The sequence below is a fragment of the Rhinatrema bivittatum genome, chromosome 4, assembly GCF_901001135.1.
Source record: "Rhinatrema bivittatum chromosome 4, aRhiBiv1.1, whole genome shotgun sequence".
NCBI classification, from domain to species: Eukaryota; Metazoa; Chordata; class Amphibia; order Gymnophiona; family Rhinatrematidae; genus Rhinatrema; species Rhinatrema bivittatum.
Window position 1 is genome coordinate 115,480,896 of NC_042618.1, and position 26,885 is coordinate 115,507,780.

The 26,885-nt window shown below is 43.6% G+C and overlaps 1 protein-coding gene across 5 annotated transcripts in view; it reads right to left on the bottom strand.

Annotated features, from left to right (window-relative positions):
* RGS6 (regulator of G protein signaling 6) overlaps nt 1-26,885 on the bottom strand; it is an 831,317-nt gene that overhangs the window by 62,240 nt on the left and 742,192 nt on the right. For all 5 annotated transcript variants that reach the window (XM_029598736.1, XM_029598734.1, XM_029598733.1 and 2 more), the window contains one exon: nt 19,947-20,133. In XM_029598736.1, the coding sequence (XP_029454596.1) occupies nt 19,947-20,133 (187 nt within the window). The remainder of the gene's footprint in view (nt 1-19,946; nt 20,134-26,885) is intronic.

A 26,885-nucleotide genomic window follows, 5' to 3' on the forward strand; every position in this document is an offset into this window, starting at 1 on the left:
TAAATGTTGCGGTCCTGGCCGCGAGCACCGCGGCCAGGCCCTTACCTCTTGATTCCCGGACCTGCTCCCGCCTCCGGAGTCCTGGCTTGCAGCCTGTTTGGTGGCGTCCCCGCTGGGGCAGCGCCGCTGTGAAGGTTCCAGTGGATGCCCTGTTCCTAGGCGCGCACGCGTGCCACTTGGGCACCTTTGTAGCCAGTTTCCCGCCAGTACTGACTCCGCTCAATTCCTGACGTCAGACGCCACGGCCTTGATAAGCCGGCCGCGGCCATCCAGTCTTTGCCTTGCAACGGGTTAGCATTCTGGTTTCCTGTTGCGTTGCGCCCCGGAGTGACCTGCTTGGCTACGTCACTCCATTCCTGCTACAGTACCTGCTTGGTTCCTGCCTGCCTGCTACAGTACCTGCTTGGTTCCTGCTTGCCTGCTACAGTACCTGCTTGATTCCTGCCTGCTCGCTACAGTACCTGCTTAGTTCCTGCCTGGTTCCAGTACCCGAGCCTGCTACAGTTCCTGCCTGGTTCCAGAATCCGTACCCAGTTACAGTATCACTACTGTCTTAGTCTGGTTCCAGTTACCTGTCCTGATCCACAACCTGCCTAAGTCCCAGCGGCCGGGCCCCTACGGGCTCCTCCCGGGGGGGCTTCGGCTTCCAAGGGTGAAGCCACCTAAATCCCAGCGGTTGGGCTCCTACGGGCTCCTCCCGGGGGAGCACCAGCTTCCAGGGTGAAGAGCATCTACGTCCCGCCTGAACATCTGCCTCCCGGCCCGCTGTTCATCAGAGACATTGTCCATCTTTTCCCAGTCTCCGGCAGGTCAGCCCAAGGGTCCACTAAACTGAGACTCCCACAACATCAAAGACAAATGAAATTAATAAAGTAGCATGATATACCACTTCCTCAGTAGAACTCTCTAGAAATGTGGTCAAATCCAAACTCTCTGCAGACACTTGAGAAGAGTCTGTAGCTGATGATATTCCCTCCTCATGCTTCTTTAATGGAAGATTAAAAAAAACCAAAAAAAACTTATTCAAGAGAGGGACTACATTTCCAGAAATATGAAGAACCTTAGTCAGATGCTTCTTGGATAGGTCTCTTAGACTGATAATGGGCACATGAGAGAAAACTAAGAGTTCTAACATTCAAATGCCTCAGTCTATTTAAAACATCTCCAATGTACATTGAGTTAGAAGGCTATCCTATATTGCGGCTAACTTACAATTAGAAAAGGCAGCAATCTTCTTTGCAAGTTCCACTTTTCAATCTAGTAATTTGTTCTTTAACAGACCCCATGGAAGTGGCCATATCACACAGCGTGATACTCACAGTTTTCCTGAGGATCACAATAACCTAACAGATGTCCTCCAGTCTGACGTTAACTGGTCTCTCCAGACAAGAGGTCCAGGAGAGAGCAGGAGGCATTGATGGGAAGGGTTCAATTCCCCTTCCTCCACTCTAAAAGTTAGTGCATCCAACTGAACTCATCAATGATTCTTTGGGGAGTGTGGAGATCACTTCTGCATAAAGCAAAAGGCAGTCTCGCAGGAGCAGCACAACTTAGAACGGGTAAATAAAGGATGGTTATTTACCATTCAAAAAATACTAAAACAAGGGGACACTCCATGAAACTAGCAACCAGTAGATTTAAAACAAATAGTAGAAAGTACTTTTTCACTTAACACAATTAAGATGTGGAATCTGTTGCTAGAGAACATGGTCAAGATGACTAGCACTGCAGAGTTTAAAGAGGTTTGGACAAGTTTCTAGACAAAAAGTCCATAATACATGATTACCTAGTTAAATTAAGGAAAGTTATCGCTGGGAGTGAGTAACAGGAAATAGATTTTCTTTATGGGATCTGCCAGGTACTTGCCACCTGGATTGGCCACTATCAGAGATAGGATGCTGGGCTGAATGGACCTTGGTTTGACCCAGCATGGAATTTATCTTTTTATACTCCTGCAATTCTACCTCCTGGCTCCATTGCAGTACTCCTAGAAGGGTTTTTATGCTGCAAGCCTCATCTCTCCCACTGGTGGCAGGATTTAGGGCTAGTTGTGGCTCTCAGGGTTAAGAGAAACCTCTAGCTGGCATGAAATTCCCTCTTTTACACCAGCAGCAAAAACAGACCCTGAGTCTCTTTGTTCCATAACCCAACTCACAAAATGAAATAGTCATCTGAGAGGAAAGTTGACCACTTGGGAGATGTTTTATCGTATTTCCTTTCCTCTTCACCATCAAAACAGGTAATAAAGTTCAAAAAGGGAGGAAAGAAACATTAGCATGCAAAGCAGGGAAGGACATCACATGCCTCCAGCACCATCTTAGATCCCCGCCCTGAATGCTGCTTTTCTGTACTGTTTTGGCAGAGCTCGTGCAAGGATATTAGGCACTGTAGGCAAACCCCTAGTCTTGTACCCCACACCCAAGACTTTCCAGCTCTAGCACAGTGCTTCCTTCTTTGGTAGCATATGCTCTGGTACAGAACCCCTCTCAATCTTTTCTTTTACCCTCTGCTCAGCATTCTCCTCTTTGCTCTCTGCCCAAAGTGCACTGCATTGACCCTCTCTCCTTACCCAGCATGCAGTCTCTTTCTCCCTGCTCAGTATCTCTCTCACCTCCACACCTAGCATACCAGCATCACTTCAATCTTTTTGTCCTCTTTCTGTACTGCCAGTATCCTATATCTCTCCACCCCATCCTCATCTTCCCAGCATTCTCTCTCTCTCTCCACCCTCCCAACTGATCAGCACCTTTTCTTTCTTTCCACACATTTAGCACCTTCTCGTTTTCTCTACCCCGCAAACTATTCTACTCATTCTCTTCACCTCCCCACCTGCACAGCATACATAATCTCTCTCTAACTCCCACATGTTCAGTATACACTCTCGCAAACCTATCCCAGGATACTTTATCTATATTTTCACTCACCTAGTACCCTCTTTTTTCTCTATATACCCTTCACCCACCCAGTACCTTCTCTCTCTCTCCACCCCTCCCCAGCATTCATTCCCCTCCTAAGACCAGGTCTCCTCCTGCTTCTGCCACTAGTGGCCCTGGGCTCTCCTTCTTTAGCTGGCCCTGTGCCTTGGGCATCCTAGGTAGACTGAGAATGTGGTTTATAAGACATTTTAAATAAAATAATTGCCTTCATTAACTTGCTAATGCATATTAAATGTAGGTGTTTACATTTAAGGCATTTAGTAGGCAGACCCAAGGGTGAGTGCAAGTAGATAATCCCACTATAAGAGGCCTAAGGTGTTAGCTCAGTCCTTGGGGTGCCTTATTGCTTTTTTACAGTAACATTTCCTGGGAATAGCATCTTTTCAATAACAAGCAGATGATGTTGGTATTCAAGGACTGTTTGGATATTGTAATTATGACTAAAGTTCCAAGTCACTAATATACCTTTTGCATTTATTTTATTTGTAAAGGGATCTAGAATTTGCCCCTTACTAGTGTAGATGCGACTTGCTAGTGTAGTCAATGGTCTCAACAGACCCTGAAAACAGTGAGTGATATCAGAGTAGAGTAGGAGAGTTTAGAAAGGTTGACACTCTCCAGTGGGACATGTCATAGGTTTAACAAACATTTTGTGCACACGTGAGTGCAGGGGGGTGAGGATGGTGCTTTTCTAATATAAAGGTGCTGGTGTGGCGTCTTTCCCTCCACAGGGAAAGGACCCAGAGTGAGGCCATCTTTCAATAGACGGGTGCCTGGAGAATAGTCCTGTCCTGGGACAGTGGTTAGGCCCATGCACGGGGTGCCCAGGCTTCCAGGAGTGGGAAGAAGTCTTGGAATTCCAAAGAATGAATTCCTGAGAGGTGTAGTCTCAAGAAAGAAAGGTTTTAAGCCCATATTCCTCATCTGTCCAGAAAGAGTACTTGGAGAAGTCTGGAGAAAAAAGAGGATTGTTCTTGGCAGGAATTCAGTGACAAACTGCCCAGCTGAGAAAATCCTGAAGAGTTGGTGACTGAAAGGCAGAATCATCTAGAGCCTCAATTGCTGTGAGAAGTGAGAGAAGGAATGAGAACTGCATCCAAAAATGTACTAGGGGAGAACCAAGAGTGGAAGTTTCCTTCTCCAGAGAGTTTACCTACCAAGGATGAGCAGCATTTGCAAATGTGAGTGAATTTTTGTGCCTTTGGACTTTATTTCCTGAACTGTTTGGTGTATCAGTTCCATGGTGTACACTGTAGATTTTGTTTGCTTGCCATCAGAGAGCAGCAAAGACTTTGGAGCCAATATTCAAGAGTATTTAGCTGGATAATTTGTGAGTTATCCAGTTAAATGTCAACTTTTAAATATTTGAGACACATATTTGGCTAAAATTTAGCCAGATAAAAAGAGGCATTCTGGAGGTGTTCTGGGCCAGTATAAAGTTATCCATCTAATTTAACCAATATAAAACTAAATCCAGCTAAGTTATTTGGATAACCAGAGACGTCCTAAAGTTATCTGGCCTCATGTGGCCAGATAACTTTAGTCTTAACTGATTAGATTCAAAAGAATATTGCCAGTTAAATGGCGTGCTGTTAAAAAAAAAGGTCCCACGTGGGCCTGTTAACCTATATTAGAGATTCCTCACCCTGAGTCACACAAATGGGCCCTGCCAGGCCGAGCCCCACAAACCCCTCCATGGATTTCAAAAAACAAAAAATAATCAGGGATCGGCTTGCCAGTCTATCCCCTCCCCTTCTCTCTCTCTAGTTAGGCAAATCTTTCTGCAATGCCCCTTCGCCATAGTAATCCCCAAGAGACTGAGTCAGAGATAGTACAAATAATGCATCTCAGCCCTTTAGATGTATTACCAAAATCAGGGAGAGGTACAAACAAACCATTTAGTAGCCAGGAATTAGTTGGCAGGTAAAAGAAAATGCTCTTTCTTTCTAACACTGCCTCATCCATAGGCCTAGCCAATGCAAGAAGCCTTGCCATCTGTCAAAACTGTCCAACCTCCCTTGGCAGAATTTGGCAACTGACCTATGGGAAGTTGAAGGTAAAACCTACCTAATGGTCATTGTCTACACTTGCTGGATCAAAATCTTGCACTTACCTACCTCTCTAATGCAGCAGTGATTGGAAGACTGAAGAACTTCTTTACCGGATTTGGATCACCTGAGTCCTTAGTAACTAACCTTAGACCACAGTTCAAGGTCCAATTGTTTTCAAACTTCTTAGCTCAATACAATGTCCACCAGGTGATGATGTGCCCATATTTTTCCCAAGTTGGCAGAAAGAGTGGCAACCACAGGAAAAAAGATTCCTGTCAACCAAACCCTATCTAGCCCTTTTAAATTATCACACTACACCAACAGAATCTATGAGGGAAGGTCCAGCTAAGCTGTTATTAGGCTGAACTCTTGGCACTTCTTTTTCTTTGCTAATGATAACACTTGTCCACGATGGTGCGATTTTACTGTCATATAACAAAATGATGCTAAAGCTAAATGCTGCTATAAGACTTTCTGCAATAAACATTTAAAGGTAGATTTTAGAAGCCTTGTGTTGTAAGTGGCCTGAGCAGGAGCTATGCAAATTTTAAATAGCCAGGGTGTTCCAGGACCAACATGATGAAAAGGAGTTGATTTGTACAATGCAGCTAGTAGAGACTGCAGTGTACAAATGAACTCCTCTTTTTAGAATTTTCATCACTTATAAGGTCCAAAAATCTGTAGTGATGTGAATTTTACAATGAATGGATACCTCTGAATGTGACTATAACAATACCCCCAATCCCAACCCACCTCTCAAAAACTCACCCCGACTGAGCCCTATAAAGAGGCTCTCTCTCTCCCTCTTCCCCCCCCCCATCCCCCATGTTCAGCAGACTCCTGTACCTAATAAGGAGCTGTGGCATGCATGAAGAGCATTTTATAACCTACACACATAGGTTATAAAATGGCGCAAGTGTGGCCCTTTTAAAATCTACCTTTATATGAATCTGGTTTTGCTCTCAGCCCAGGAGACTTGGTTCTCCTGAAAACAGATGGAAAAAACTTTGGAACAGGATGGTCATAGTTACTGAACAACATGACACACCGTGTTCTTACTTGCTCCAGATCCCATATGGCATTCTGATCAGTACTAATGAGGTAGTTTCTGCACTGATCCAAGAGATTGTACCAGACCCTCCAAGTTGCTTGGAGTCTACTTATGGTAGTCAGTGTCTGTAAAAGGTTATGGCTACCAGATCAGACTGAATAGTGAAATCCATTATTAAACTAGATTTAAAGTCTGGAGATGGACAGCTGGTGAAGGATAATCTTCAATTGTTTCAGGGAGAATATGACAGTCTATTCATTGCTCCAAGGGTTGTTCAGAAATGCTCATTTGTTTTCCTATATGAGCATAATAATTTCTAATAGTGAGAAAATATAAAAAATAGAAAAGGGGGAAGATGCAATGTGGAGTATAATTTTTAGTTAAAGGCTGTGTTGATAAAGAAAGTTAATAAAGGTTATGGGGCATGAGAAGATGCCCTAGGAAATAAAAAAGAAGTTCACTGCTCCTATTCAGACCATGTGGCTGAGTCTCTTTGGGATGGGGCCTAGTTATATCTAAATAACCAGCATAAAATGGTCTATAAGGGACAATGTAGTTACCGGAGAAGGAGAAAAGTTATACAGTACAACTCTAAGACAGACAGTATCACCTTCTGACATACCTAAAGCTAAATGAATAATCAGATCTGCTTTCAGCCTTTGAAATTACTTTACTTCTAGCAAAAGTAATATTTGTTGTGAAAACCATTAACTTATGACAACTGGTCCCAATAGAGTTATTACACAAAGTAGCTAACTGTATATATGCATATAAAACAAGCATACAATTACAAAAACTTATAGTAACATTCAGAAATGTAACTAGTTTTGGAGATAACACATAGCCTAAATCATTGAAATTAAAAAGGGAAAAGGCTAGAATTCCTGTGAATTGCATAACACTCTTTCCTAGGGATTCCCAATGTTGTAAATCATGAGACAAGTTTCTAATCCACAATTATGACAAAATAGGGAGGAAAACATGCCTCCATGCTGGCTGAGAACTGAAATACACGGAAGTAAATGCTGATAAGGTGCCCCACTGCCTTTTTCCTTTTACATGCCTATCTCTGGTGAGAAAGGAGTAGGCATTTCTTTTTTATTTGACAAGTGAGGAAAAGTAATCAATGAAATCCAGAAGGTTGTGGCGATAGCACAAGCCAAGTCTTGAAGCTGCACATGCTACTAATAAGTGTTTCTCATCTATCTCACTTTCTTTCATCTCCATCTACCCCCTCCCCCCCCCAACTTTCCTCCCCATCCCCTCCTAGACACAGTCAGGTCAGATGGAGATAACCTATCCAGAAAACATCTGGACAATAAAACAACAGAAACCATTTGGCAAACTGAACATGAATACCAGAGTTTCAACTCTGTAGCACGTTCAGAGATAATGACCTTGAGTAATGGGACATGGCCTCTTGAACAGTGTTGTTGTACTAAAGGCTGTATTAGTTACTGTGATCTGGTCTTTCTTAGTGAGTGTACATGAAGGCTTGTAATTAAAACCTTTTACTGAGCTAAACTGCACATACTAGCATATCAAAGGGCACAACCAGACTGAAAGAGGGGCCATCGTGTTAAATAACACAGTAATAATTAAAAATAGTTGTCTAACTATTAATTGAAAGAAGAGCTAATGTACAGGAAAATGATATAGCAGAGGAACAGAGAAAACAAGGGGTTGAGAAAAAGGAATAACTTGTCTGAACTAGCCCTCTTTCAGTTTCCAGAACCAGAATACAGAGAGAACAAAGGTTATGAAATAAGCTCCTGCCACTCATAGAGTAAACAAGTAATTACAAGAATCCAGATTCTGCAAAGAGAGAGAACATACAAGAAACCTGGAATTCCATGTCCAGATGATGCTATCATTGAAGTTATATAATAAAATGGAAAGAAAGGTTAAAGTCAGATTTCTAAGCACCAATACAGGTGTTGGATATGGGGTTGGGGGCATGCAAGGCAACTGTCTGGGGTCCCAATCGCACAAGAGGCCCCTTGAGTATTGTAAGCTAAGCCAAGCCTTGTGGCTTACTTTGGGGTGCCTGGCACCAGCCTGGTCCAGGATGAGATGCTGCTGCTGCTGTGGATGGACTGGACTTAGGATCTGATGCAGCTCATAGAAGCAGTCTGCTGCCGTTACAGACATCTGGACCAGTCTGAGCGAAGTGGAGACAATGTGGTTCATGTCTGCTCGCTGCCACTGGGCCACATATATGGAGAGAGGTTGGGGGCTTGGGGATCAGTTAGATGGAGGGAAGAAACTGGAAGGAAAGGAACTTGTAGGAAGGAGAGCTGCTGAAGGAAAGGAAGAAATTGAATGAAGAGAGCAAAGAAAATAATAGAAAAGAAGAACCCTCCCCCCAAAAACACGCTTCCCTACAAAAGAGTCAATTAAGTGCAACTCCCCCTGCACAAAATAGATGAAAAAGAGCAAAAAAAAGTCACAAAAACCATACAAACAAGGATGGCAAAATGAAAAACACAAGGCAGGAAATTAACTCAGCAAGCAAAATCAATTATGTCAAAAAATAAGTGAAAATTTGCAGGCTCCTAAAAACTATTAGCTGCTGTTGAAGTTTTCTAAATATGTTTTTTTTCACTAGGGCCCACTAATGCTGTCCCTGAGTTTAAAGGGGTATGATCATCCCTCCCTCATTCCTGGTAACTGACTCTTTCTTCTTCCTGATAACCTGTTGACAGTTGTCACTGGCAACCAGTAAGAGGAGTGTCACCTCTGTTTCATCTACCTGCCATCAAGTCAACCTCTCACCTGCTCAGGGCAGGACGCTTTTTGTGGTATGAATGATGTGGGGCTTTGCAGCAGTGGTTCATGCATGAGAAGACTGGGGCATGCCATATCAGTGCCATGTAACAGAGAGAATGATAGGAGACCAGGCTTGAAGCTGAGGGCAGGGGCTGACTAACTGACATGAGCTGGGGGGTCACAGGAATAAAGAACTGGAGATCAGGGGTGGGGAGAAAGGAAGGATCAGGATTGTTTGGGATGGGGGGACAAGAAACTCGGAATAGGGGTAAAAGTGAGGAGAGAGATGACCTGGGATGGGTAGGGGGTGGAGGGGGGAGAAGGTGGGCTCACTCCTTAGTTTATACCCTGAACCTCAAGGTTTCTAACACTGACCCTCTAAAAACATAACAGCTGAGGTCAACATTGTGTACTTCCCTGTTTTATTGTAATTGCAATTCCGTTAACCACACACTTGTTATAGTTGCTCGAGTTCTCTGTATATTGCACACCCTGTTAAACGTAAACCGGTTTGATGTGATACCTGTCATGAAAGCCGGTATAGAAAAATAGTAAATAAATAAAATAAATAAACCATTGTGAACACTTGCATTTGGTTTTAAAACCATAAAATAATTTTAAGAGAAATATTGTGCAATTGTTGTAAACAGCCGGGTGGTAACAAAATCAACCCCCCCAAATGTCTTCCTATCAGGAATTAATGTCAGGAAACCCAGTGTGTTTTTGTGATACTGGTATACAATGTCATGGTTTTAGAATGGGAAAAGATTTATGGCCAGCTATCTGGAAAAACCATACAAACAAAGAAGGCAAAGTGAAAAACACAAGGCAGGAAATTAACTCAGCAAGCAAAATCAATTATGTCAAACAATAAGCTGATACTTCTTATGATTAGTAACGCAATAAAGGCTGTGGATATCTGTGATGGAAGATAGGCAATCACTACTATGCTGTTGTTATTTATATTATAGCAGGGACCAGCGAAATCCATTGCTATATTTCCTATGCATAGCATGCTAGACAGAGCTGGTATTGGAGTGGAAGAGTTTCCTAGTTGTTAAAACAGCAGCCTGTAAATTCAAGGAAAACGGGGTTCAACTTCTGCTTTTCCCACTTCCTTGCATCCTTGGGAAAATGACCTCACCTTCTCTTGCCTCAGATACTAACTTAGGAGTGAATTTTCAAAAGGGTTTTGCACATAAAAATAGCATGTACATGCTACTTTATAATCTTCAAGAGTATGCATGATTGTTTTACTGGCAAAAAAAAGGGGCAGTTTAGAGTTGTTCTAGGGCGGGGTTCAGAAGTATGTTTAGTAGGTGCCAATCGGTAAGCGATAGACATCTATACATTAGTGAACTTGTTTGTACACTTTTACACCTGTTAATTGCTTGATGCAAGTGAAATCAGACTTGTCTGTAGTTTTTGTCTGAGAGGTCTGCATGAACTGGTGAAGTGCTAGAAAAGGATTGGGAGAATTGGTGGAGATATCAGCAAACTGGTGATTCCAAGTACTTGCACAAGTAAATATTTTCAAAATGGTATATGTGCTTTTTACTTTATAAATATCTGATTCTGCATTTAATTCTGGGTGTTTATTCATGCAATTTCACAATTATTTCATGAGTAAGATATATGCGTTTTATTGCATTGGAAATATATGCGTTTACTGAAACATATTCGTATATCTTCGGAGCAGAAATATGCAGTATTTTATAAATATTGTGGTGGCCGTCCCTGAGGCAGAGACCTACTTACTGTACCTGATATAAGTCATCTTGAACATGGGTTTGGAAAGGTGAGTATTTAAATCTACATCTGTTTAGAAAAGTTACAGTTTAAAACGAACCCTAGGATGTCATTTGGCTGATCAGAGGAAAGAGTCCTCTGGAAGAAAGAATTGTTTAGCAGTGCTGTCCGGATACCAATCTCCATCAAATTCATCTATGGCAGAAGGGGAAGTAAGAAAAACTGATGTGCCTAACAATATTATACTGTCACTACCTAGCACTTAATGATCACATGAGATTCCATCCATAGCATTTATTTTCATGGAGAGGTATGATGATAAATATGTTCTCTCTGTATTGTAAGCTTAGAACCCCCTAATGGACATTATTGATATTGTTTTACATATGGTTTCTTTGTTTATGATCTCTTAATACTTTTTCTCCAGAAGCTTTGTATCCAGAGGCTATACCTTCAAAATGTGTAGCTGTCATAACGGCTTAAATAGTAATGGGTGTACGGCTCTGCTGGGGCTACGTCTAAGAGACATCTTCAACAGGAAAAGCATGTTTGCAGAACCTACATACATGCTGCAGTAGTATAAAATGGTCTGTATAGCGAAACCTACTGAAAAATGAGAATTTATTTATTATAAAAATGTTTTCAAAGAACAGGTATATGTATAAACACTGATCTTAATGATCTTGCATATTTCTGTAGAATTTCTGTGGCAATTTGTGGATAACTTTATGAAAAGCAATAGATTTTTCTGTGAATACTCATAGAATGCCAGGAGAAATCTCTCTGCACTCTAAAAAGTAAACAGTTTATTCAATTTTGGCCCGATTTTAAAAGGGCCACGCGCATAAAACTGGGGGGTTATGCGTGTGGCTGGGCCTTGCGTGTGCTATGTGCATCTTCAGAAGGGCCTGGCAACATGTGTAAATCCTGTTATGTGCTGAAGTGCCGGGCCTCTCCAAAGGGGCGAGCCGGGGGGGGGGGGGAAGGGCATGGGGTGGGCCGGGACAGTGCCATTCGATGCTGTCCTGGGAAAGCATGCGCCGGCAGCTGGCTGGCGCATGGAGATTACTTCTGCTCCCAAGGAGCAGTAAGTAATCGAACAAAAAAAAAGGAAGTAGCTAGGAAGGAGTTAGGGGTCAGGGAGGAGAGGGGAAAGGGTAGGAAGGTTAGGTAGGGGTATAGGGAAGTTCCCTCCCAGTCTGCTCCTTAATTGGAACTGGGGAAACCCTACTCCCATCGCCGGGCATAGCCTTTTAAAATCCCCCCCCCCTCCCCGCACATGTGCGCGCGGATGTTAACATCCACCGTGCATGCGTGCGTGGATATCATATATTATGACATGCGCTGACGTGTGTATGTTATAAAATAGCCGCATCCATGTGCGCGCTTCGACAATCGCACGCGGGTATTAATATCGACCCCTTTATGTTTTACACGGTGACTCGGATGGTAAGCATCATGCACTGGCATTCAGAAGACCCTCTAATAGGAGGTTCTTTTGTTATTCTGGCTGTGCTGTTTTATATAAATATCTGTGCCTTTGTTTTTATTGTCAACGACTTACAACATAGGATTGCCTGGCATATACAATTTTTAAATAAATAAATAAATAGATAAATAACTTTGGTTATTAAGCCCAAAGCCAGGAAGAGAACTTTACTTTTTGGGCATCTTTATTGGCTGGGTTTAAAAGGAGTTTGAGCAAGTTCCTGGAGGAAAGGTCCATGGTGGGCTTGAGGAAACCTATCCATGAGAGTGAGCAACAAGGAAGTGGATCTACTCTTTGGGATCTTCTGGGTAATTCCTAATGATCCAGAAAGGCAACTATCTGAGACAGGATGCTGGGCTCAATGGAACTTTGGTCTGACTGAGCATGGAATATTGATGGCACTCATTAAGGAACGCTAAATGCTCTAAGTTATTCTGTGCTAAAATGATTGTAACCTTTTGTAGAATGAGGTTAGTATCATCTCTAGTAATGACAAAAAAAAGAACACAAGGTCAAGTTAAGGTCTTCCAGATTGGCAGGTTTCCCTGGTATATATTGGATTTGCATGCTGAAAAAGGTCAAATGATTGAATCTCATTGGTACACAAGTCTTTGCTATGCGGAGATATGCACTATCCTGGCCCTTGAACAGTAAACAAAGGAGTCTATTCATACTATATTGTACCTCTGCAATACTTACTGTACATAGCTGAATTAAATCTGTTTTTGGCAACTATCACCCAGATATGTAGCTATCTGACAATAAATCTGTAAGTTCAAAATAACATATCTATCTATGTGTGTGTGCGTATGTAGTAAATATGGAGTAATATTTAGAACAATTGGAGCCAGAGCTGAAAATAATTTTACTAGTCACCTGTTTTGTTTTGTTTTTACTTTGATCATTATTTTATTTTGTTTAGTTTTTTCTTTCCTTTTTGGTTAGGAGATGTTTGTCTCTTTTTTGAGCCTTTTCTAACATTTATGCTCTTCCTCTATAGTTTTGATTTTTCTTGTATGTACTGCCTTTAAAAGCAGCTAAAAATTCTACTAATCATCCCCAGGGCCCCACAAATGTTAGATAAAGAGTTCAAAAAATAGGAAAGCCCTAAAAATAAAGAGCAAAAATCAGCAACTACAGAAATCAAACAGGGGTCAGAGTGATGGTAAACAGAACAATGACAAAGAAAAACCGGGGCTGCTGATGCTGGAGAAACAATGAAACAGTGGCACTAGGGTTGCCAACTGGCTCCAGATTTTCAGGACAGCTTGATCCAGTCCTCGTTTTACCCCACTGCATGCTGGGATTTCTTCTGATTTCCCTATTGCATCCCCTAAGAAAAGCAAGACTATAAGTACCTGCATAGAGGTGAGTAAAACCAGGACTGGATCTACCTGTCCTGAAAATCTGGAGCCAGTTGGCAATCCTAACCGACATGATATAAACCTGCAGCTAGAAACAGGCAAGGATGTGAAGTAAAACAAGACCTGAATGGAAACAGTCCCGTAGAGGCAAAAACTCATAATAGGTGGGCCCGTGAGCATGCAAAGGGCCCATGGCTTTCCTGGGGCCGTGGGCTGAAGTTGGGCGGCGACACGCCAGTGGAGTGGCGCTGACTAAATGGCTTCAGAGTGCTCCTGCACTCCGAGGGTGGCGTGGGGCCGGTGTCATCGGGGTGCGCCGCGTAATTCGAGGGGGGCATTCCTACGGGCGGCGTCATCGGGGACAGCCGCGGCCAGCCCTGATGACGTCGGCCCACGTACTTAAGGCAAGAGCTGCACCATAGCCGTCCTCTTTCTCCTCTCCCCAGGGACCAGCAACACAGGCACAGCTGTGGCGCAACTCGGATTGCCGACCACATGGTGAAATCGCTCGCGGAGGCGGCAATTTCACCGGGAAGAAAGAATTAAAATAATTTAAAAAAAAAACCGGCGGACCAGCCTATGATCCAGGAGAAGCCAAGGAGGACGGCAGCCACGTGGGACTTGAAAACATAGTCCACAAGGCGGCAAATAAATAAATTTTAATACATTAAAATACTTGCAGCAGCGAGCAAGACAAGAAAAGGAAGGCACAGGGTGCAGGGTAGCCTTATGTGCCGGGCAGCCGCCCCCACCCAGGAGCGAAGGGAAGAAGGCATCAAGCGCGAGAGAAAAAGATCAGCACAACAGTGAGTACCCAATGGGAAGGGGATCGAGAACCCGCTACGTGGGGCAGAGAGGTGCCTCTACTCAGGGCATGCAGAGCTGAAGGGGAATGAGGACGGAGGGGCGAGTTCGTGGAAGGGACCCCCGCAGCACGGGACGGCGGAGGGAAGAGGTCATGGAAGGGACCCCCTGCAGCGCGGGACCGAGCTTATGAACGGCGGAACATGCATCGTGGCGCGCTGAGGACACGGGTCCCACAACGAAACAGGGGGCGGTGTACGACTGCAGTAAACTGCAAGAATAACACTGCAAGCACGAACCCTGGCACGGGGGACCAGACACAGACTATGGGTTTCCCTTATTTACCAGGATTCCCTCTACCTTGGGCCTGTGGACCTTGGATGCCGCCAGCCAACACCGACTGCCCAGGACCTAACATATTCCCGCAATGGTCACAAATGGCCTATGCTGGAGGGATGCCATACCCAGTATATCCGTGGGGATATTGGCCAGGACAGCAGGGCACGCAGAACAACCAAGAGGCCCAAGGGAGAGATGATGAGAACTCACCGGCAGCAGGGCGCAGTGGGCGTGCTGGACACATGCCAAGAAGAAGAAATAGTAGTAACACTGCGGCCAATAGTCAGTCCGAAGGAGAGACCCAGCGCATCTAGACAACCGGTGCAATGACCGATAGCGACGGAGAGAACATGATACTACTGGAGGTGCATGCAGGGGACGCAGTTGCAGCAGAAGCTGGGCTTGAGCAACAACAGCTGGGTGAGTTATCAGAGCATAATGTTTCAATTCCACAGCCCCTCACTGACACGGCGTTAGCGCATGTGTCAAAAAAGAAAGGAAGTTCCAGTGACAGTAGCTCATCTTCGGACTCCGATAGCGCAGACGAGGGCAGCAACCTCGATGCCGGTGAACAGCATAGCCCCTCTATGGTTAAGCATGCTGAGGAAGCTGCGAACAAGGATTATAAAGAGAAAATACATCAACATCTTCCAACTTATGGAAGGAAGGAGAAGCTCAAGAGACAAAAAAAAGAAAAAAGGCAGAGATGCACTGCCAGAGGACAGCAAGATCACCCCATGCAACATATGGACCTGGACCAGAGCATATCTCAGACTGATGAGTGTCATAACAAAATAAGATCCATTGCAATGCGGACCGATGCTCGGGTACGCAGACACAATTTTGGAGGCGCAAAGAGCATATGAAGGCTGGGCATGGCTAAATTACAGCAAGCGCTTCCGGGACAAGATGGAGAACTCCGGAACGATGTCATGGGGGACCCACGATGTCGACCTATGGTTAAAACAAATGACGAACAAGGCCGCCAATGCGGGGGGGGGGGGGGGGGGGGTGCAGAAGAGCATCGACAAGGACATCATACACGGGAGCAGCCTACGGTGGATTGGCAAACAATCAAAATAATGCCTGCTGGAGATTTAACAAATCTTCTTGCACGTTCAAAGATTGCAAGTTCAAGCACATTTGCTTGATTTGTGAGGCACCCCATTCAGCAAACAAATGTACAAAGAAGTTAGCCACGGGGAGTTCTTCACCAAGAAAATGAAATGAGGCAATGGCAAAAGCAGCCTCGCCGATTCGACTGGACAGAATGTCAAGAATGGCTTGGGATACCTAAAGAAAGAGGATGCTGGGAGGATTGCCAGTGGTTTTAGTGAAGGATTCTGAATTCCTTACCAAGGAAAGATCAGAGAGTTTACAGCCAATAATGCAGCGTTGACAATGAGACATCCTGAAATAGTACAAGCCAAGTTAAACATTGAGCTGTCGTTGGGTAGAATGGCAGGCCCTTTTGCAACACCTCCATTCCAAAATATGGCATTATCTCCTCTGGCGGTAGTACCAAAGAAGGAGCCAGGCAAATACAGACTGATCCAAAACCTATCGTTTCCACCTGGGCTCTCGGTCAACGACCACCTGCCACAGGAAGAATGTTCCATACAATATGCATCATTTGACAGTACACTCTTCTTCGGAGGTGCGGAGAGCTTCAGTCATGGCAAAAACTGACATCGAATCAGCATTTTAGCTGCTGCCAGTCCACCCATCTAGTGTGTTCCTTCCTGAGACAACATGGTTGGAAAAATGGACCGGTAGCAGAGGAACAGATTGTGGCATAGATATCGTAGGCCAAGGACGCGTCCAGGGGCATGGTAGTGAAGCAGTTAGCTGGGCTGGCATTTTTCATAGGAGCCCAAGGTTGGGGGGACCCTACCAAAGGATTTCTGACTCAAAAAATGTTGAAGGGTTGGGGAAGGAGATTAGGGGCCCAGAGGGATGGGCGGCATCCCATAACCCACGATTTATTAATATTAATGTGGCATAGGTTGGGTGACATATGCCATTCAACATTCGAGACACAGTTATTTAAATTAGCTTTTACGCTAGCCTTCTTCGGCACGCTACGCATTGGCGAGCAGGTAGCGACATCCAAGAAGGATGTCAGTCACACGGGAATGCTGATGCGGAATGTCACAAAGCAGAGGGACATGAAGAGGATGTTTATACCAAGGTCCAAAACAGATCAATTGGGGAGGGGAGCGACCATGACACTAAGACGACTGCACAGTCAGGTCACTTGCCCGTTGGCCAACTTAGAGAAATATCAAGCTGTGCGTCCTAGGAAAGGGGATCATTTACTTATACATGCGGACAGGACCTCCTTAATGCAATACCAGTTTTCAGCGTTATTCAAGTGAACCTTAATTGAGATAGGAGAGAATGCAGATAACGTTGGGACACACTCTTTCAGAATAGGAGCGGCCACTAGCATGGCGCAGGCAGGGTTCACAGCGGAGGCCATACAACAGATAGGGAGATGGTGCTCTGCTGCGGTAAATTCCTACGTCAGGCTGGATCGAGCCGGCATATTGCAACAGGTTGATTAATTTGCTTATTTCATTGAAGAATCGTGTCCTAGGTCGGTACAGGTGTGGATCGTGGGGCCCTCATTCGTGCATTAGGCAAAACAGAGGGCACAGCAGCACAAATACGGCCCAGTGTCTGGGCTTGGCGCATCGGGGGGTATGCATCACTTGGATGGGAAAGCATGGAATGCACTGGGAGCAGTTACTGCCCACACTACAGGTCAAGAGGGATTCGTTGGCCATTCCGGACATCATTATAATACACCTGGGTGGTAACGGTTTAGGGGCAATGTCATGCAGACATGGTTAAATGGGACACAGCCAGTATGGGTTTACCCAAGTGAAGTCTTGCCTCACAAATCTCCTACATTTTTATGATGGGGTGAATAAACATATGGACAAAGGTGAACCGGTAGATGTGGTGTATTTGGATTTTCAGAAGGTGTTCAACAAATTCCCTCACGAGAGGCTTCTAAGAAAAGTAAAAAGTCATGAGATAGGAGGCAATATCCTTTCATGGATTATAAACTGGTTAAAAGACAGGAAAAAGAGTAGGATTAAATGGTCAATTTTCTCAGTAGATAAGGGTAAATAGTGGAGTGCCTCAGTGATCTGTATTTGGATCAGTACTTTTCAATATATTTATAAATGATCTGGAAAGGAATAAGATGAGTGAGGTAATAAAATTTGCAGATGATACAAAATTATTAAGAGTAGTTAAATCACAAGTCGATTGTGATAAATTGCAGGAGGACCTTGTGAGACTGCAAGATTGGGCATCCAAATGGCAGATGAAATTTAATGTGGACAAGTGCAAGGTTGCTGTGGTTACTCAATGTTAGGTTCCACATTAAGAATTAATTACCACTCAAGAAAGAGATTTTGGCATCAGTTCAGTGTGCTGTGGCAGTTAAAAAAGCAAAGAGAATGTGAGGAATTATTAGGAAGGGAATGGCGAATAAAATGGTGGATGTCATAATGCCTCTGTATCACTCAATGGTGAGACCGCTCCTTGAAAAATGTGTGCAATTCTGGTCGCCACTGGAGAAAGTATAGAGAAGGGCGACCAAAATGATAAAGGGGATGGAACGGCTCCTGTTCCAGTCCTCATGATCCTGTGTCCAGTCCTGCGTTCCAGTTCCTGCCTTCCTGACCGTGCCTTCGTCCCTGCCTCCGGCCTCCTCCTTGATCCTCAGTTCCTCTGTCCTAGTCCTCGGCTTGATCTCCTGATTTGACCTCGGCTTGTTCTCTCGTGTCTGCTTGTCTGCTGCCCGTCTTGACCCTTGGCCTGGTACTTTGTTCTAGCTTGACTGTTGCCTGCCCCGGACCTTCAGATAGGACTCCGTTCTGCACCTTCGCTGCCAGCCCTGACCAGGACCTCTGACCCTGTATTCGTCTTCAGCTTCGTTGTCTTCATTGAGGCACCTGCACCTAAGTCCTGCCGGCCCCGGCACCCAAGGGCTCATCCTGCGGGGAATGAGGGCTGGTATAGGTGAAGGTCCTGCCGGGTTTTCCTCGCCAGCTCCACCTACCGGAGACGAGAACTACTGGGGGCAATCCCTCACTGGCCACACCATCACTCGTCCTGGCCCAAGGGTCCACAACCTCAACAGTGAGGATATGGGCAGCACTTTTCTTACATTAGTCATGGAGGAAATGTCTCTTCCCTCAATACAGTCCATTGGATCAGATATGGTCTTTCAATATTCATGCACAGTATAGATTTACTGGTTTATTTTGATAGAAGCCAATTCAATAGCTCAGTAATGTTAAGGATTCCTAGACTAGGGCACAAAATTAGAGATGGGCAAAAATAATGATCTTTTGGACTGTGAACTTGTAGCCTGCCCATCATCAGGTATTTACTATTGAGTGCTCTTCAGCAGATCATAATTTAAGATCTATGAGTGAATCATATCTTTTACTGTTGACAAAAGAACCCACATACAATTTTCACTCTTGCTGTGTTGCTTCATATAAACTTTTATTGAATTTCTAAATATATTGCCCTTATTGTGTAAAGTAACAAGACATATGAATAATTCTAGGATGGTCACAGGATTTTAGTACAACTGTCCTAAGCCAATGGAAACCACTAGACTGAGATATATTAAATCTTTGTTTGTACAGAGTTTGAACCAAAAAGCATAACATTTGTTCTAGAAAGTAGGATGCTATAGAAAGTTAATATTAAAAATTAGATATTGGCCTCAAGATTGTGATCTATAACTACAACTCTAATTTGGGGTTTACTGCATAATTATAAAAACTGAATTTAAAATTTATAAGTTTTAGAATATCTGGGGATGCTATGCTGCATATACCTCTACATTATGGGGTAGATTTTAAAACCCCTGCGCGCGTAAATCCCCCGGCATCCCCCGGCACTGTAGCCTGTGCCGGGGGATGCCGGGGCGGCGCGCACAAGTTACGCCTGCTTCAAGCAGGCGTAACTTGCCCAACAAAGGTAAGGGGGGGGGGGATTTAGGTAGGGCGGGGGGGTGGGGTAGATAGGGGAAGGGAGGGGAAGGGAGGGGAAGGTGGGGGGACGCGGAAGGAAAGTTCCCTCCGAGGCCGCTCCAATTTCGGAGCGGCCTCGGAGGGAACAGAGGCAGGCTGCTGATTTTGCGCAGCCTTGCGCGCGCCAACCCCGGATTTTATAAGCTACGCGCGTATCTTATAAAATCTGGTGTACTTTTGTTCGCGCCGGTGGCGCGAACAAAAGTACATGTGTGCATATGTTTTTAAAATCTACCTCAGCATGCATAACAAAACATTTAAATTTGGAATATGAAACTTCATTGTGCAATAAAATATGAATCTGATTTTAATTTTAAAAAATCCCAACCTGTGCATCTTCATAGGTGTACCTCCCTGGATCTTTGACATTTTGGTTTGTTCTCTCATAACTGTGGGAGTCCAGGTTGATAGGAAATTGGGCTCCAGGTCCTAAAAACTCTTGCCAAATTTCTTCCACCCTGGCGGGTACATCTTGCAAGGGCTGCTTCTTGAGGTCTTGAACAGTCAACCAAAACCTTACAAAATACAGAAGGAAAAACATTTTAAAAATCTTAGATATAACTTCTTGCTTTACCTCTTCTGAAGAACTTCAAAGACAGAATTTTATGAATTAGCCACTGACAGATCTGTTTTAGAGAGAGGCACCAAGGGTTCACTTTATATTGGACTGCAGAATGGGTTCCTACTTTAAAAAACAAGGCATTTCATTTTGGTCATGCTCGGTCCAGCCCATATTCTCTCTAAACCTAGGACACCTCCACTAATAATCATCACATGGCTTCACTCCCATCATAGCATGGATTAATTGCCATCAAAGTCTAGGGACTTTCTAGTCAATTTTTCCAAATAATATCCAATTCTTCCTTTTGGGATCAGAGTCAAACTATTCTGCACCAATAATTTATATCTAAGGAACACTAAGAAGTATTAATTCCTAATGGAAAATGTATTGTTCTTCCCTTTTCTAACATCCTGTGGGTGTGAAAAACTATAGGAAATCCAGCGTCGGCTCACCACATTGCAGAGTTTCTGTGGCTTAATAAAAAAGAGCAGATTCAACTACAGATCCTTGAAAATATTGTATTATTATTATTACATAAACAAGATGTGCATTTTGACCCAGTTTTCTTACCTATAGAATAGACTACTGGAATGATGGTTTGCCAGGTGACTTCAAGTAATATGGGACAGGTAATACAGTTCATACTACTTAATGCAAAAAGCAAAATAGTACAAGGCATATCCCAAGCTAGAAAAATATATATTTTTAAATTAATAATACAAAATTCTACAGGCATCAGATTTCAATCTCTGAAAAGGACCTTCATCAGGATAACAGTACCATAGTAGATGGTGCCAGGAAAAGACCATCTGGCTCATTCAGTCTGCCCAGTTATTCTGCTTGCATTAAGGATACATTTTTGCTATCAGCCACAGCGTGTGACCACCTGCAATATTTCTCTTTATCCAAGAAAGCCTTTTTGTCTTCCTCCTTTGTACTCTACCATCTTGGGGAGTGAGCATACATGATTTCCAATTAGTTCCTTCCAGCACTCACTTTTCAAATGCCCAATCTCAAAGCTCTATAATAATCTAAATAGGCAGCAATATTAGCATGGCCCTTGTCTGAAAAACCAGTGTTCCAGATCCTCTGCATAGCCTGCCAGACAGACCTGGCTACATGAACACCTATGTTTCTGCTATAAATTCTAATTATTACAGAACATGCAGCCTGCCAGATAGACCCAGCTGCTAGTTTTATTCTATCATCAAGAATTAACCTAGCAAACACCAACATATTTGTAAAAAGCAGATAATCAGCATTAACCCATAATTTTCATCTATTCCTGCCAATATTGTGATTTCATTAACTGTTGAGCTTATAATTTCTTTTATAAAATACAGTACAAAATGAGCAAACATACTAAATGTATGACATTATAATCAATTAACACACAAAACAGAACAGTGAAAAAATTAAAATGATCTGCAGCATTCACACATGCTCAAAGCTGCCACAGATGTTACAGCCTCTGTTGTGGTGGCACACAACTCTGGGGTTTCTGTCCACTGCCTTTACTGGTGGATTTAAAATGCAGTCCATTCTCAAATAAGCGTGCCAATAAATTTTGAATCTATAGCAAAATATTTACAATGCTCACAGACTCCTGAGCATTCTTTCTAAAATCTGTCCATTCATTCATCATTTATTTATTTTTTTATTTATTTAAAAACTTTTTTATACCGGCATTCGTAGGACACATCATGTCGGTTTACAAATAACTGAGAAGGAAAGAAAATTACAATGAACAGGGAAGGGGAAAACTGGATGAGTACACAAGTATAAGAGAGGAGAGTTTACAAGCAGCGTTACAACTATTTGCATTCAATTAGGATTAGATATGCAACTAATGCCATGTAACATGGCATTAGTTGCATATTAGTTACATGCCATGTAACTAATATACAATGTTACATGGCATGTGCACTTGATACACTTAGCATACAGAACTTATTTACAGTGATGCTGGGCATGTGTACTTGATATACAGGGATGGTTGGGGGGGGAGAGGGGTTAGGGGAGGGAGCGGGGAGGGTTCTGGGATGGTAGATAAGGATCGGGGAAAAGGATATAGGCTCGATTGGAATTGAGGTGAAACATGGTAAAACATCGGTTAGGATCGGGTGGAATTGGGGTATGCTTGTTTAAAGAGCCATGTCTTGATTCCTTTTTTGAAATGGCTCAGGGACGGTTCTAAGTGGAGTTTGACGAGTAGGGAATTCCAGAGGGTAGGGCCCGCAATGGAGAAGGCTCTATCCCTAGTGGCGGTGAGGTGCCCAATTTTAAGTGAAGGGGTTTGGAGAGTGCCAGCAAGGGAGTTTCTAGTGGGGCGATTGGCTTGGCGGAATTGTGGCATGTCTTCAAGCTAGGGTGAATTGTTGTTGTGTAGAGTGTTGTGGAGGATGGTAAGTGTTTTATATTGGGAACGGAAGGTGATGGGGAGCCAATGGAGGTCTTGGAGTATGGGAGTGATGTGGTCGGTTTTTCTGGTGTTTGTTAAGATTCTTGCCATGGCATTTTGGAGGATTTGGAGTGGTTTAATGGTAGAGGAGGGGAGGCCTAAGAGGAGGGAATTGCAATAGTCGAGTTTGGTGAGTATGGTGGTTTGCATAACCGTGCGGAAGTCATGGGCGTGTAAAAGGTGTTTCAGTTTCTTGAGGATTTGTAGTTTGTAGAAGCCCCCTTTTAGAAGTGATTTAATGTGAGATTTGAAGCAGAGTTGATTGTCTAGGGTTACTCCTAGATCTCTGACACTGGGCGGTAGTGTGTGAGTTTGTGAGGCGTTGAGGATCATTTGGTGGATTGAGTTGAGGGGTTGGTTAGCTAGGATAAGGATTTCAGTTTTTGAGGTGTTAAGTGCTAGGTGGAGATTGGAGAGGAGAGAGCTAATGGATGTCAAGCATATTTCCCAGTGTTGAAGTGTTTCGCTGATGGATTTTTGAATTGGAATAAGTATTTGTACGTTGTCAGCATACAGGAAGAATTTTAGCCCTAGTTTAGAGAGGAGGTGGCAGAGAGGGAGTAAGTATATATTGAAGAGGGTGGAGGATAGAGAGGAGCCTTGGGGTACCCCTTGTGTGAGGGGAATGTGTGTGGATTCAAAGTTGTCAAGCTTGACTAAGTATTTACGTTGGTCCAGGTATGAGGAGAACCAGGATAAGGCTGTGTTTGAGATGCCTATCTCTGCTAATCGTGATAAAAGGATTTGATGATTCACGGTATCGAACGCGGCTGAGATGTCGAGAAGGGCGAGTATATATGATTGGCTGTGGTCCATGCCTTTAAGAATGGTATCCGTTAATGCGAGTAGGAGTTTTTCGGTGCTGCGGTCTTTACGAAAACCATATTGAGTGGGGTGTAGGATATTGTTTTCTTCTAGGAAATCGGAGAGTTGTGTGTTAACCACTTTCTCCATGATTTTAGATATGAAGGGCAGATTGGAAATGGGTCTGTAATTTGCAGGGTCATTGTGGTCAAGGGTGGGTTTCTTTAGTAGTGGCTTCACGATGGCGAGTTTAAGTGAGTCGGGGACTTTCCCGGAAATGATGGAGCAGTTTATGATATCTGCTATTGGTTTTGCAATGGCAGAGGGGATGGAGAGGAGGATTTTTGATGGGATGGTGTCTGCGCTGTGAGTGGATGGTCGCATCTTTTTTAATATGGATTCCACTTCCATCACGGAGGTAGTGTCAAGGGAGTTGAGGTTAATGTTGTTGTCAATCGGTAGTGGGTCTGTGGGTGCGGGGTTAAGGGGTAGGCGTGTTAGAATTTTGGAGATTTTATTTTGAAAGTAGTCGGCTAGATTCTCACATTTCTCTTTGCTGTTAATTACTTGTGAGGAGGGAGAGGGGGACTTTGTGAGTTCCGTAACAAGGCAAAATAAGGCGTTTGGATTGAATTTATAACTGTGGATTTTTGCTGCGTAGAAGTCGCGTTTGGCGTGGATGGTTGCTTGCCGGTATGTGTGCAAAGTGTGTTTGTAGGCCATTTTGTGTGTGGGTGTAGGCTGTTTACGCCAGGTGCGTTCTTTGGTTCTGAGGTCTTGCTTTAGTTTTCTTAGTTCAGCGGTGTACCATGGCTTTCTCTCGGTACGTGAGAAAGCCATGGTGTCTGTCCCATCCCATGTATCATTTGTGTACAGTATACCTAGTCTCTGTGTATCTTCTAGGGAAAAATGACTGGCCAGGCTGTTCATACATGCTCACAGCCACCACAGAAGTTTTGATCTTCCATTGTTATGGTAATAGTATTCAACAAAAATGTGAGATATCTGTTCCTTCCCTTATTGCTGGCCCAGAAGAGATTAAATTCACAAGGCAACCTATGAAATAATTTAAATATGTTCTGTAAGCCACTATGAATGCAGCAGCAGAGTTTATATTTATGTATTTAAAACATTTCTTACTCCTTTGTAACAAAATAGCTCAAAAAGCAAGATACAATCCTGAAACAGGAGACATCAAACACAACTACAAGAATTATAAAATTGATATACAGTACATAACACAAATTTTTAATTTCCAAGCCATAGTGTTGGAAAAGCTAACAGTAAAATAAATTGCAGAAATGAAAATAGAATCCTGCCGCAAACTGCGGAAAGAACTAGCACTATAAAGTTCGTTTTTAAGCCAGAGGACAATTTACCCTATTCAACTCTAAAGGACATGGGTAAAGAGCCACATCTTTACCTGTTCCCTAAAAGTGAACAGAGCTCTCTAGGAAACTTATTCCAGGCTAAGTCACCGATAAGTAACTTAGGTCTGGATTTTCCTATGTCGCACAGCTTAGTGAATCCCGCGGTAACGGGGGGTGGGCAGGTCTGCGAAAGCCGGCAGCAAACGCACCACCGCGGTGTTTCCGCTGCTGGCTTTTGCACCCAATAGCACCACCATGAAAGGTGGCGCTATTGGGTGTGCTACTGGCGGCGATAATGGGTCTTATCTTATCGCTGCCAGCGAAGTTACTGCCGCGTCCGCCTCCTCGCCGCCCCGACTCCGCCCCTAGCAAGCTATCGCACGCGAAAAGTCCCTTTTCGCGTCCGATAGGCTTACAAAATAACCCCCTTAATTTCCTTAACAGGAGGAACAACTAAGAAGCCCTCATCCTGAGAGGGAGTTATCAATTTCTCCTGAAGATAGACTGGACTCAACCCATTCAAGTCCTTAAATACCAGGCAAAGCAGCTTAAATTTGTCTCCCTCAGATTTCTTCTGGTGAGTAAAAGGGCCACTGCATTTTGGACCAATTACAAGAATCCCAAAAACTCTGCACAGTAATTCAGCATAAAGGGGTGGGCTTTCAAAACTTACGCACGCACACTTGGACGTGCGATTTTATAACATGTGCATGCATATTATAAAATGCCAGGTCGGTGTGCACAAGGGGGGTAGAGTTATGCAATTATGCGAGGCGATGCATCGGGGCCTTCCCAAGCCCCTAGCCTAATTTCCCTTCCCCTTCCCTGCCCTCCCCCTATTCCTATCCTAACTAGTTAGATTTTTTTAATCTCACCTTTTGCCACTGCCTCAGAGCAGGAGCAAGTTGCGCCGGCATGCAATCCCCCGGCATAGCGGCAAATGGCCGCTGTGCCGGGTGCCTCTAGCCCTGCCCTGCCCCACTCCCAGACCACCCCGCCCTGCCCTCAGCCCACCCCTTTTTCAAATTCCAGGACTTACACGTGTCCTGGGGGTTTACGTGCGTGGCCGGGCCGTTTGAAAATTGGCCCAGCGCGTTAAGGACCGGCCGTGTGCTGGGGTTTGAAAATCCACCCCAAAGAGCAATGAAATAGTCCAGGTTCAAGATCACTAAAACCTGGATCTGTCCCATCCCATGTATCAAACTGATGTATCAAACCATTGCAAATGTTACAGTCTTTGATTCATTCTAAAGTCTCTCCAATCATCTAGCATCCACCCATGCTAAAGTCTCTAAATATCCTTTCTCTAATCAGGCAATCATTATAGCATCATCTTCTGGTATTTGTAATGCAATAGAAACTTTGACTCAGAATAGCCACTTTCTTGCTTACAACCTTCTATAGATGAAAACAAAAATAATGCTTTTTTAAAGTGGAGAAGTAATGTTTCTTCTCCACTTTTAAGAAGAAAAAATATATAAGAATGTAAGATTTGCCATTGTGGGTCAGATCTAAGGTTCATCAAGCCCAATATCCTGTTTCCAATAATGGCCAATCCAGGTCATAAGTGCCTGCCAGGATGCCAAAAGGTCGATAGATTCCATGCTGCTTATCCCAGGGGCAAGCAGTATAATTTCCCCAAGTCCACTTTAATAATGGGTTTTGAACTTTTCTTACAGGAACTTGTCCAAACTTTTTAAAATCAACTTTTACCACATCCTCTGGCAATTCCAGAGTTTAGTTATGTGTTGAGTAAAAATGTTTTCTTCTATTTGTCTTAAATGTATTACCTAGTCACATCATTACATGTCCCCTAGTCTTTGCACTTTTTGAAAGAGCAAACAACCAATTCGAGTTTGCCCATTCCACTTCACTCATTATTTTATAGACCTCTATTATATCTCGCCTCAGCTGTTTCTTCACCAAGCTGAAGAGCCCTAACCTCTTTAGCTTTTCCTCATAGAGGAATTGTTCCATCCCCTTTATTATTTTGGTTGCCCTTCTCTGTACCTTCTCTAATTCTGCTATATCTTTTTTTAGATCAAATATCAACTACTTCAGGGGAAATTT